The 13,056-nt window shown below is 38.2% G+C and overlaps 1 protein-coding gene across 1 annotated transcript; it reads right to left on the reverse strand.

Annotated features, from left to right (window-relative positions):
- Positions 1-196: 196 nt before the first annotated feature.
- LOC131990767 (NACHT, LRR and PYD domains-containing protein 12-like) lies at positions 197-11,550 on the reverse strand. The gene is made up of 9 exons (XM_059355883.1): positions 11,531-11,550; positions 10,397-10,662; positions 8,516-10,310; positions 8,251-8,424; positions 7,679-7,852; positions 7,099-7,272; positions 6,789-6,950; positions 2,012-2,058; positions 197-1,798 (listed from the first exon to the last, which is right to left on the reverse strand). The coding sequence occupies exons 1-9, from the start codon at positions 11,548-11,550 to the stop codon at positions 1,257-1,259; spliced, it is 3,354 nt and encodes a 1,117-aa protein (XP_059211866.1). The 3' UTR covers positions 197-1,256.
- Positions 11,551-13,056: the final 1,506 nt, after the last annotated feature.

Below are 13,056 nucleotides of genomic sequence, written 5' to 3' on the forward strand. Positions count from 1 at the left end.
AAATATATTACAGCCTGACAGGTTTTCCAAATCTTTTTTTGTGGATTGGTGTTGACAGGACCTTTTACAGAGCAGTACCCCTCACAAATCCACAATACAGCTCTGGAAAAAAATAATAGACCATGCAAAATGATCAGTTTCTCTGATTTTATTATTAATAGGTATTTTTTTTGTGTAAGATTAACATTTTTGTTTTATTCTATAAACTACTGACAACATTTCACCCAAATATGATCATTTAGAGCATTTATTTGCAGAAAATGACAACTGGTCAAAATTAAAAAAAAAAGATAGTGTTTTCAGACCTCAAATAATGCAAAGAAAACAAGCTCATGATAATTTTTGAACAAAACAATACTTATATATACATTTTATATATATAGTCCATTCGTATTAATCAGCAATTTGCCTTTGGGAGCTTCACAATCTGTACAGCATATCACACCCTCCATACTTTGACCCTACCTTCAGATAAGGAAAACTGTCTAAAACAAACATTTTAACTGGACAAAATGGAAAATACCTCAACTGAAGTGCTATCCACCTCCCAGGGCAGACAGATGTTTTCTAATGGGGAAAGAAATGGAAGAATAACCACGGAAATCAATTGAAGAGGTTTCCACCTCCCAGGTTGGGAAGATGTACAAAAATGTCATCAGTGATACACACAACAAGGATAAAAAATAAACTAAATTAAAGCTGCAGTCAGTGTTGGCTGGCCCCGCGTAGTTACACAACGTTGTGGTGCCAGCAGGATTCGGCCGATACAGCATCACAATCCCACAACTGTCGGACCAGGTGAAGTCAGTGGAAAGATGCATGTGTGACTACATCTGGTTCTTAAAATAAGCTATTTACAAGGGCACATATAGAAAAATAAAAATATTGAAATAAGTTGATGACTCTCACAAGAAATATAAAATCTGTTACCTGAGTCATTTATAAATGAAAAAGAAAATAACTCAATTCTGAAGGTAAGGTTTTTAAAAACAGAAACAAATTTACATTTGTTCTAGTGTGTTTTGCTTTTAAACCATTATTGAGATCAATCACGACAGACATTAGCAGCTACAAGACGCTGCTCCAAAAAAAAAAAACTTGATTCAAGAGAAAATCAGAGTTCAGTCCTGAGATCATTTCACCATTTATAAGAAGAAAACATTTGTGACATTAAAGAAACAATCAGAGAATCAAATGTTTAACAAAGTGAAGCTTCATCCAACATTTAGACCACAGGACAGGAAGTCGTCCCCGTCCTACAGACGACACAGAGACACTGAGGAAACAGGGGAAAACCTAAACCCAAACCCAGGATAAAGAGGTTCAGTGAATGTGGTGTTGAAGGTGTGGAGGTGGATCAGTGAGTCAGAGGAGACTCTGTAGAAGGACAGAGAGCCAGCAGGACAGTCTACATACACTGCTACTCTACCAGAGGAGGAGGAGGAGGAGGAGGAGGAGGAGGATGTTACTCTGTTATTGTGACAGACAGAGTAACCAACATCAGAGCAGAACAGTCTCCAAGACTGATCATTACATCCAAACCAACAGTCCTCACTTTTTCCTTTCCTTCTGATTCCTATGTAACTTACTGCTACATGAACATGTCCTTCCCACTCGACCTCCCAGTAACAGCGACCAGTCAGACCATCTCTACACAGCAGCTGACAACACCAGTCAAATCTCTCTGGATGATCAGGATATGACTGATCCTCCCACACATATGTCACCTTCCTGTTGTTTTCAGATAGTTTGAGCTCTGTGTTTACTGTGTTTGTGTCCACTGTGAGTTGACAGAAATCTGATGGAGAGAAAAAGACACAACACAGCAGCAGTTTATCATCAGACACATCTGAAGGGTTTATTCTTTCTTTCTGTCCTGATGTTGTTCATTTCTATAAAGTTTAATGATGACACATGTTGTCAGTCATGTTTTAATGAATAAATATCACAACCATTAACATTGTATTTAAATCTGTTTTGTCTTCATTAGTCAAATGTAATCCACACTTACACTTCCTCAGACCAGGTGTTAACCTGTGCTCTCCACCATGGTCCACCCTGGAGGAAGAAACACAGTTACAATGATTTTCTATCCAACATGAGTCCTAACTGCTGTTCAACATGAAGCAGAGCTCCTCAGTTTGCCAGTGTGACAGAGAAACAGGCTGAAACTCTTCAAAAAGATAATGTGATGTATAAATATTAAGAGCTCAGTCACCAATGAACTGTCCTCCCTCATAATAACACACAATGTGAAATCTGGTCCCTTAAAATCAACAGTCTGTCCTGCATTCACACATGAACAGCTGAACAGTTTACACTGTTCTCAGATCAGTTTCACCATCACATTCAGTTTGTATTGTGTCATTCATGTTTGAATCTGAGCGTCTGATGAGAGGAAGTGTTGGAAGATGTACAGAGTGGAAACATGTTGACATTAATCACTGATTTTGGTTGATTTTATTTCCAGGTGAAAATTACAGCAACACTTAGAAACCAAACAGAAAACATTAAGTTATTCTCTGCTAACTTTATGTTTCTGACAGAAGAATTAATCACACACGATTCATTCAAGGACCGTAGGAAACCTGGAAATCTGACTAATATTGCTGTTTTTACAGTTTCTGGATATGGTTTGTGGTATTTTGGCTTGTCAAAGCTGCCAGGGGTTTTGTGGATCAGAGGGTCATGAGTTAATGAGACTGCTTCTCTGTTATGATGCATATCAGAAATAAAGTTGAACTGCAGTGGTAGCTGCCCTTATGAAACAAAAATATATGGCAATATATTGGAAAATATAATTAAATATATTGAATAATACATTTCCATATATGGGAAACTAGGACATACATTTTTCAATATACTGCAATATATGTATGGACATTAATGCATCGCTATATATTGATACATATAAGAAAAATATATTGAAATCAAGACAAAAACTACTACTGAAAGACTACATTTTCAATTGTTAGTTTCATTGAAAAAAATCAATTAATTAATCTTTCATGTATTAAGGTATGAGCTTGAAGAACAACCACCTCACTTTATAGGTATTTATACCTAGGTGTATATTTTATACATATTTCACATATGAAAATATAATAGAAAGTATAAAAAAATAAAAACACATAACACGGAATACATTAAAAAAAGAAGCAATTTCAGACATGTAAAAATTGGATGCCTTGTTAATCATTTTGGCAACATGGTGGAAAAGAAGATGTGATACTTTGACCTTAACCTCTCAGTCCTCCACACTGCATCTTGGAGGTATACATGCATAAAGGCTTGCATATTGTGGCAGATCAATTAGCATACATTTTCCTTTGAACATTGTCACATTAAATATATTTTTCCTACCCTGCAATACTCTTTTCAGACCAGCTACATTTTTGACATTAATCAATGTATTACTGTGTGATCTATCATACTCTCTGCAAAGAGCAAAACATTTTCTGTTACCTTGTTGCTCTACAACAATGTAATACTAAACAGTGATTATGTGTCCATTCTGCAGCAAAACTGTTAAGCTGTTCCTTTTCACTACTCTTGTGAACTCTTGTGAGTAATACAGTTGACCTTTGACTCGAAGTCTACTAAATACTTTCACAACTGTATCCACAGTGACTGAAAGTTGCTCTCTCACAGCCAGTATTTCTCCACTAGTAAGTTTTCGTGAATAATGCAAACCAAGGGTAACAACCTGATCTGCTACTCTTTCAAACTGTTTCAGTCTTTTTTAACCAGTTAAGTGCTTATACAGCTGGATACATTCAGGCACAGCATTTCTCAGAGCATCATTTCTCAAAAGAGGCAATAATGATAATGAATAATGAATAATGTCTGTATGTGAATTCTTTCATTATCTGTAGAGGAACACACTGAGTGCCATAAAACATTTTTAGTATGTCCCTGTTAAATGACTCAAAAATATATCCAGAATGTGCCCACAATGGTCTGCAGTTCTTAACAGATTCAGGCAAATGAAGAGATAAATGTACATTAAATGACACATTTTGCTTTCCATAGAGTGAGTCCTCTGTTGAAATAATGTCCTTGCATAGCAAGGACATGAATGTGACAAGGAGTGTTGGTAAAACACCTGGGGCAGAATTCCTTTCAGCACAAAGATACTATAAAACAGTAACCAGTTCTGCCATCCACTCGCCTTCCAAAACCTCCTTTGCTCAAGAGATCGGGGCACTCTCGTCACATTGCAAGGGGGCTTAATCAGCAAGAGTTGTTGATCAAGTTCAGTCACTCTATTGCCTATATAATATGGTTTCTCATGGTTTTCACTATCCAGCCACATCCTTGCCATTTGCCAAACCACACCAAGATGTATGTTATGCATATGGTCAGGAGGCATGCCCCATATGATGTCAAAGTGTGGAATATTTATAAGACATGTTGGCCCTTTAACACCCCTCACAGATTTTGTGGCACACAGAGCCTGTCTTACATCACTCATGGTTTAAGCATGGTCCCTTTTCGGAACGTCTTTGTATGGGTATACCCTAACAGTACCATTTCCCTTTTGAGCTTGTTCACCAGGATGCAGACAGAGGCTGCACCTGTACTGACCATTAAACTGGGTCATGTTTTGCATTATGGGCCTGGCAACTGAATCACACATCATAAGAGCTGCCACAACTGTCCAAAATGCTGTTTCTTCTTAACTTAAAGCCCATGGTTGACAACTTCTGACACTCTAAAGTGAATGGCTTTAAAAATGTATTAACATTTGTTTTTTTACTGCCAAACCACAAGCCAATAAGTAAAACATTTTCTTTGCGTACAGCATAAGGAAGCTCATTTACAATCCCCTGTAATGGCCAGATACTATATAGTGATGATTTAAATACAGGCACTACATTACAGTTGAGTGTTAAGGAGTATCCATGAGGACAATCAAGAGGGCCTCCATTTTTGTTCAGATTATGGTACATTTTTCCACTGCATATATCATCGCACTATCTGCATGAGTTTGTTTGCGGGATCATATTTGGATCATTTGTGTTTAATCTCGTTATTTGCACTACTCATGTTACCTGCCGGTGTAGAGCTGTAGTCACCAACGACATGTCTTTCCATCATCAATATGGCCAAAATATGAATATACATTCAGTTGGCATTAAATAAAAAAACATGACAGTGCAGTTCAAGAGGCGGCAGTGACAGTCATCGTCATATTCAGGTTTTGGAATTCCAAGAACATAAGATAGAATTTGTGAGTAGAGGTACTAGGTGAAACGTAAAAACAGGATGGACTGTTAAATGGCAAAATGGTGTTCTTTGGGTCCTTGTTTTTGGATAAATGATGCCCATGTTCTTATTTTTGTTGTGTTTTCTATACACTGCTCCATGTTTGACACAGTTTACATACATAGTAGCATACTATTTAAACACACACACACACACACACACACACACACACATATATATATAAAGTTGAAACCAGAATTAATACCAAAATTATTTCTATTTGCTTAATGCGAGTACTGTACCGACATGGACTGAAAAGGCCACTCCAAAAGAAACATAAAACATAACAACATAAAAAATATCACAGTTTTGTCAGACCACAGGACATTTCTCCAAAAAATAAGGTCCTTGTCCCTGTGTGCATTTGCAAACTGTTATTTGCTTTTTTATGTTTCTTTTGGAGTAATGGCTTCTTCCTGGCAGAGTGGCCTTTCAGTCCATGTCGGTACAGTACTCGTTTCACTGTGGATAATGACACACTCTTACCAGCTTCAGCCAGCATCTCCACAAGGTCTTTTGCTTTTGTTCTTGGGTTAATATGCACATATTGGACCAAAGCACGTTCATCTCTGGGACACAGAACCCGTCTCCCTCCTGAGCGGTATGATGGCTGGACATTCCCATGGTGTTTATACTTGGGTGTAATTATTTGAACAGATGAATGTGGCACCTTCAGGCATCAGGAAATTGCACCCAAGGATGAACCAGACTTGTGCAAGTCCACAATTCTCTTCCTGATATCTTGGTTGATTTCTTTTGATTTTCCCATGATGTTACACAAAGAAGCAGTGTGTTTCAGGTGTGCCTTAAAATACATCCACAGGTGTGTTTCTAATTAACTCAAATGTTGTCAATAAACCTATCAGAAGCTTCCATGCCAGCATCATCTGGGCTTTCCCAAATTGTTTCAAGGCATAATAATGTTAGTGTATGTAAACTTCTGACTTTGAAGAAAGTCATAAAAAATTGTCTAAAAAAACCCTTCTCTCATTATTCTGGCATTTAGCAAATAGAAATAATTTTTAGTAATCCTAACGGACCTAAAACAGGAAAAGTGATTGTCTGATTTCATGTCAGACAGTGAGAAAAAAGCATATGTGTCTTTTTATATAGTGTATGTAAACTTCTGGTTTCAACTGTATATATATATATATATATATATATATATATATATATATATATATATATATATGTATGTATGTATGTATGTATGTATACACATTCATATGCATAGAATAAATACATATACATTGTCACATATGTCAACATGTATTTCTATTCATAATTGTGTACATATATAGCACATATATGCTTCCATATAAATGTGAATATATAGTACATACATGTTCCCATATAAATGTGGATATATAGTACATACATGTTCCCACATAAATGTGGATATATAGTACATACATGTTCCCACATAAATGTGGATATATAGTACATGCATGTTCCCATAAGTCTGTCCATACCTGAGAGTGTGTGTGTGTGTGTGTGTGTGTCTGTCTGTCTGTCCATACCTGAGAGTGTCCAGTCTGCAGCGTGGATCCTCCAGCAGTTTCACTCCTGAGTCTCCTGGATGATTGTAGCTCAGGTCCAGCTCTCTCAGATGGGAGGGGTTAGACCTCAGAGCTGAAGCCAGAGAAGCGGAGCCAGACGTTGTTATCAGACAGTTTGACAGCCTGGAATTAAGAAAATGTTTAATGTCAAATTAAATCTGCAATCTGCGGAAAAATAAGACAGTATTTGAGCATTTTCACCCACATTAGCCTAAAATTTCATGGGCTGAAATTAATCCATCAACTCTTCAACAAGGAGATAAAAACAGACCTGAGAGCATCCAGTCTGCAGTTTGGACTTTTCAGTCCACCAGACAGCTGTGTCACTCCTGAATTGTGCATGTTATTGTTACTCAGGTCCAGGTCTCTCAAACTAGAGGACTGGGAGCTGAGGACTGAGGACAGAGCTTCACAGCTTCTCTCTGACAGGTTACAGCCAGTTACCCTGTAAAGAAATGTACACATCCATCAGCATTGGTTTAAATATGTCATGTGTTTGAAAGACATGTTTTTAATAATGCAATGATTTTGAGTTAGCTAAGAGACATTTGTTTGTGCAGATTTGTGTTTGTGAGGCAGCTTTAACAGAGATGTACATGATTAAAATGACTGGGTTTAAACTTTAATTATTACCTGTGATTTTTTCTTTCAGTGCGCTAATGACAAATAAAACAAACAAAGAGACCTCCCAAAAACCATGTAGATTTGAGGTATTTGCCTTTCCATCAAGCTGAAAACAAACAAACAAAAAACAAACCAACAAACAAACAAACAAACAAACAAACAAAAACCCTCAAGAGAAATTGCTCTTCAAAACCAGTGTGGCACTTTAGAAATGGTTTCATACTGACTTGAGGGTTTTCAGTTCACATAGTGGATTCTTCAGTCCAACAGACAGAAGCTTTATTCCTGAATCCTTCAGGTCATTGTTACTCAGGTCTAGGTCTCTGAGACAACAAGACTGGGAGCTGAGGACTGAGGACAGAGCTTCACAGCTTCTCTCTGAGAGCTTACAGCCAGTTGCCCTGAAAATAATTGTTCATATTCATCAACATTAATTTCAATATTTCATGTGTTTCAAAGACATGTTTTCAGAAATGCAATAACTCCTATTTTAGCGTGCAACTTTTTATTTTTATTTTTATTTTTAGCTAAGAGACATTTGTCTGTGCAGATTTGTGTTCGTCAGGCAGCTTTAACAGAGATGTAAATGATTAAAATGACTGGGCTTTAACTTTAATATAATTATTACCTGTGATTTTTTTCTTTCAGTGTGCTAATGACAAATAGAACAAACAAAGAGACCCCAAAAACCATGTATATTTGAGACATTTGTCTTTCCATAAAATTGAGGGAAAAAAACCCTCAAGAGAAATGGCTCTTTAAAACCAGTGTGGAACTTTAGAAATAGTTGCATACTGACCTGAGAGTTTCTAGTTTACAGTGTCGACTCTGCAGTCCAGCAGACAGACGCTTCCCTCCTGAATCCTTCAGGTCGTTGTTACTTAGGTCCAGTTCTCTCAGACTAGAGGACTGGGAGCTGAGGACTGAGGACAGAGCTTCACAGCTTCTCTCTGAGAGCTTACAGCCACTTAACCTGGAGGGGAAAAGAGATAAATATCAACAAAATGTTTTATTTGTCTTGTATTACAGAAAGCATGTATCATGTTGTTAATATAGCCACTCACAGAGCTTTGTTGGAGGCTTTTACCACTGGCAGCAGCCTCAGAAGAGCCTTATCTGAAGCAGAGTATTTCTTCAGGTCAAACACGTCCAGATCTATTTGTGATGACAGTAAGATGAAGACCAGAGCTGACCACTGAGCAGGAGACAGTTTATCTGTGGAGAGACTTCCTGATCTCAGGGACTGTTGGATCTCCTCCACTAGAGAACAATCATTCAGTTCATTCAGACAGTGGAACAGGTTGATGCTTCTCTCTGCAGACAGATTCTTCCTGATCTTCTTCTTGATGTACTGGACTGTTTCCTGATTGGTCTCTGAGCTACTTCCTGTCTGTGTCAGCAGACCTCGTAGGAGGTTCTGATTGGTCTCCAGAGAAAGACCCAGGAGGAAACGGAGGAACAAGTCCAGGTGTCCATTTGGACTCTGTAAGGCCTTGTCCACAGCACTCTGGTAGAGATGTTTTAGTTCAGGTTTATCCCTGAAGACTTTGGACCACCATCTTGCTTCTGCCAGCAGATTGACTCCAGAGTTGATGAAGGTCAGATGGACATGAAGAGCAGCCAGAAACTCCTGAACACTCAGATGGACGAAGCAGAACACCCTGTCCTCGTACAGTTCACTCTCCTCCCTAAAGACCTGTGTGAACACTCCTGAGTACACTGAGGCTGCTATCATATCGATGCCACACTCTGTCAGGTCTGAGTCATAGAAGATCAGGTTTCCTTTCTGCAGCTGATCAAAAGCCAGTTTTCCCAGAGACTCAATCATCTCCCTGTTCTCTGGACTCCAGTGTGGATCTGTCTCAGATTTCCCATGATACTTGACGTTTGTCCGTTTGGACTGAACCACCAGGAAGTGGATGTACATCTCAGTCAGGGTCTTGGGCAGCTCTCCTCCCTCTCTGGTTTTCATCAGCTTCTTCAGAACTCCAGCAGAGATCCAGCAGAAGACTGGGATGTGGCACATGATGTGGAGGCTTCGTGATGTCTTGATGTGGGAGATGATTCTGCCGGCCTGCTCCTCATCTCTGAATCTCTTCCTGAAGTACTCCTCCTTCTGTGGGTCAGTGAACCCTCTGACCTCTGTCACCATGACAACACAGGGATCAGCAGGGATCTGATTGGCTGCTGCAGGTCGTGTGGTTATCCAGAGGCGAGCAGAGGGAAGCAGTTTTCCCCTGATGAGGTTTGTCAGCAGCACATCCACTGAGGTGGACTCTGTGACATCAGTCAGGACCTCAGTGTTGTCAAAGTCCAGAGGAAGTCGATACTCATCCAGACCGTCAAAGATCAACACAACGTGGAACTCTTCAAACCTGCAGATTCCTGCTTCTTTGATATCAGGAAAGAAGCGATGAACAAGTTCCACCAAGCTGAACGTTTTCTCTTTCAGCCCATTCAGCTCTCTGAAAGTGAATGGAAATGTGAAGTGGATGTCCTGGTTGGTTTTGTCTTCAGCCCAGTCCAGAGTGAACTTCTGTGTTAAGACTGTTTTCCCAATGCCAGCCACTCCCTTTGTCAGCACTGTTCTAATTGGTTTATCTCTTCCAGGTGGGGTTTTAAAGATGTCTTCTTGTCTGATTCTTGTTTCTGGTCTGTCTGGTTTTCTGGATGCTGTTTCAATCTGTCTGACCTCATGTTCATCATTGACCTCCGCAGTTTCTCCCTTTAAGATGTAGATCTCTGTGTAGATCTGATTCAGAAGGGTCTGGTTTCCTGCTTTAGCGATCCCCTCAAACACACACTGGAACTTATTTTTTAATTTGGATTTGAGTTTTGGCTGGCACAGAGGAAGAATCTCTGAATGAAGAGAACAATGAAACCAATGAGGGTTTGTTACAGTGAATGTGAGTCATGAATTCATCAACAAGTGTACCTTACCTTACCTTCAAGTTTGAGGGGGGGGTTTGATAATTTCTGATTTATCTTCTCTTTAACAGTTCTGGCCACTTCAGTTGCATTTATACTGTAGGTCTGAATCATCTGATCCACGGTTTTCATCCGGTTTGCATTCTCTAGTCGACTCTTTGGGATTGCTTGGATGCCTTCTAGCGCCCCCTGCAGGAACCACTTGAATTTTTCAAAGTCCTCATCTCCCAAATCTTCTAAAATTGATAAGAGTTCCACTTCAGTTGTCGCCATTTTTTTGTCCCTGCAAAGATACCAAAAGGAAATAGTCAACTTTAAAATACAGACTGAGTTATGATGAAGATGGTTTTATTAGTTTTAAGCAGCAGCGCATTTGTGGTCACCCAAGAACTTCTGAAAAGTTAAGAGACAGTTAGTTATTACGGTCAGCTACCTGTAACTGTCAGACAGATATTTTGTTTGGGGATCCCCAGAGTCGAGGATCACTTCTGGTTTTCAGTACAAGCTGATAAACATTGATGTGGAAATATGTGCTCACAAATTACTAATTCAAGAACATGGATAACTAAACCAAGAGAACAGATTCTTAAATTATAGATTTGGTAAAAAAAATCGAGGCAAAGAAATTCAATGCAAAAAATAATGCCAGTTTGACAGTGGAGTATTGACAGCTATTGTTATAGTTAATGAATTGTAAGTACATTTTTTCATGCAAAATATATGAGTACTCTGTTTTGAAGGCTAAGACATGGAGAATTCCTTTTTTTCTCTGTTTTCTATCATTTAAACTAAATATCTGTGTTTTCGGTTGATAAAACAAAACATTTTAAACCAATGATGTATCCTAAAAACCAATTTTTTAATTTTTATTAAATTATATTTTCTTATATAACAAAGCAGAAAGCTGCAGAAACCAAAAGACAAATATAAATGATTTAAAGTAATAAAAATCAGGATCTTTGTGCTACATAGAAAATACAACATAAACTAAACATACTTTTTGTACTGTAGCAATACATTTTCCATTTAGTCAGATGGACTACACATGCACACTGTCTTAATCTTTCAATCATTAATTTCTTATTGTAGCTGATGTGTTTACTGTGTGATATTAAGGTTCAAGGTTATATTTTCACAAACCATATAATCACATAGACTTCTCTATAAACATCTTTATCACTGACTCTGATTAAAACACTTACCATCAAAATAAAACAGACAGTCCAGCACCTAGACAGGTACAACAAAAAAGTTGGAGACACACCGTAACTACAGAATGACGTCATCTATTATTAAAACATCTGTAGAGTAAGTAGAGTAGCTGTGGAGGAGTGAAAACATGCTGTGTGGGTGTTTTGATGTTAAAACAAGAAAAAAAGGAAATCAAAAGACACAAAACAAAGGGAGTTTGACAAGATCTGGCTGCTGCTGTGGCTCTTAAAGCATGGTGTGTTCCATATTGATGATTACACTCAATCAGGTCTGCAGCCCTGAAGAGAGAGAGATGGGGCATACCCATGGAAGAACAATATTATGACAATATTTCAGTCTGTAACAGGCAGAAAATAATTGTTTTAGTATCTTCAACAATTGTTAAATGTTGCATGGCCAAAATGACATTTTGTTAAGATCCACAAGAATGTTTTTCTGTGGTGCATTACAATGCTGCAGCCTTATTTTGTTTTAAGAACTTAAGGTTTAAACCTTTTTTAAGAATTTGTAGAGTTTCTCCTTTTTTCCCTTGGTCACTGCGAGGGTCAGAGGACAGAGGATGTCGTAACATGTACAGTCTATAAAGCCTTTTGAGGCAAATCTGTGATTTGTAATTCTGCGCTATATGGATGAAATTGAATTGGAAATTGAACTGAATACATTATCTTGAATGAGGACAGGTTAAGGTTTAACATTTTTTGCCCTCTTACATATAAACACTCAAAAAGATTTACTCCTTCTCTCAACATTTGTTTCATTCTGTTGTTGTGACACGATTTAACTGTTTTAGCATGAGTATGTTATTGTCCATTTACCACTTTTTTAAATGTCTAAATAGCTTTCCAAATAAAAGTGAATTTGATTGATTGATTTAAATTTAAACTAAAGTAAAAAGACACTATAAAGACATTTTTTTGTACATTTTAGTTATTTTTTATGTTTGAGTCTGAGTGACAGTTAAGTGGCTCTGTGATGAGCAGCTAGTTGTAATGTAACTCTGCTATGGATCAGTGTGAGGACAGAGAGGAGGGAGTCCGTCCCTCTAAAACCATTCTGTGTGGGGAACATGACAGCCAGACCAAAAGCTCAGAGGTGAGATGAGGATCTCTAACTGTCCAGGACTCTTCAGCACTCAAATCACTCCACCATCATTATTGACACTCAAAGCTCTGTGTGTGTTTGTGTTGAACAGACCAGACTCTCCTGGACCTGGACCTGAACCTGGACCTGAACCTGACCTCAGCTGTGTGTCCATCAAGAGTAACTGGTCTATAGATAAATGTATTTACCTCAAAGATGAACACCAGACTGATCTTCAAAGGTCATGCATTTTTTTATGTTACAAATTAATTTAGCAAGCAAAGATCTAGTCTGAAGACAGCACGAGTCAGTGCTGTGGAGTTACATTTGAGTCTAATACGATATCGGTGTCATCAGGAAGTGTATAAAGACAGTGCAAATAGTG

This window comes from Centropristis striata, chromosome 18, assembly GCF_030273125.1.
Source record: "Centropristis striata isolate RG_2023a ecotype Rhode Island chromosome 18, C.striata_1.0, whole genome shotgun sequence".
NCBI classification, from domain to species: Eukaryota; Metazoa; Chordata; class Actinopteri; order Perciformes; family Serranidae; genus Centropristis; species Centropristis striata.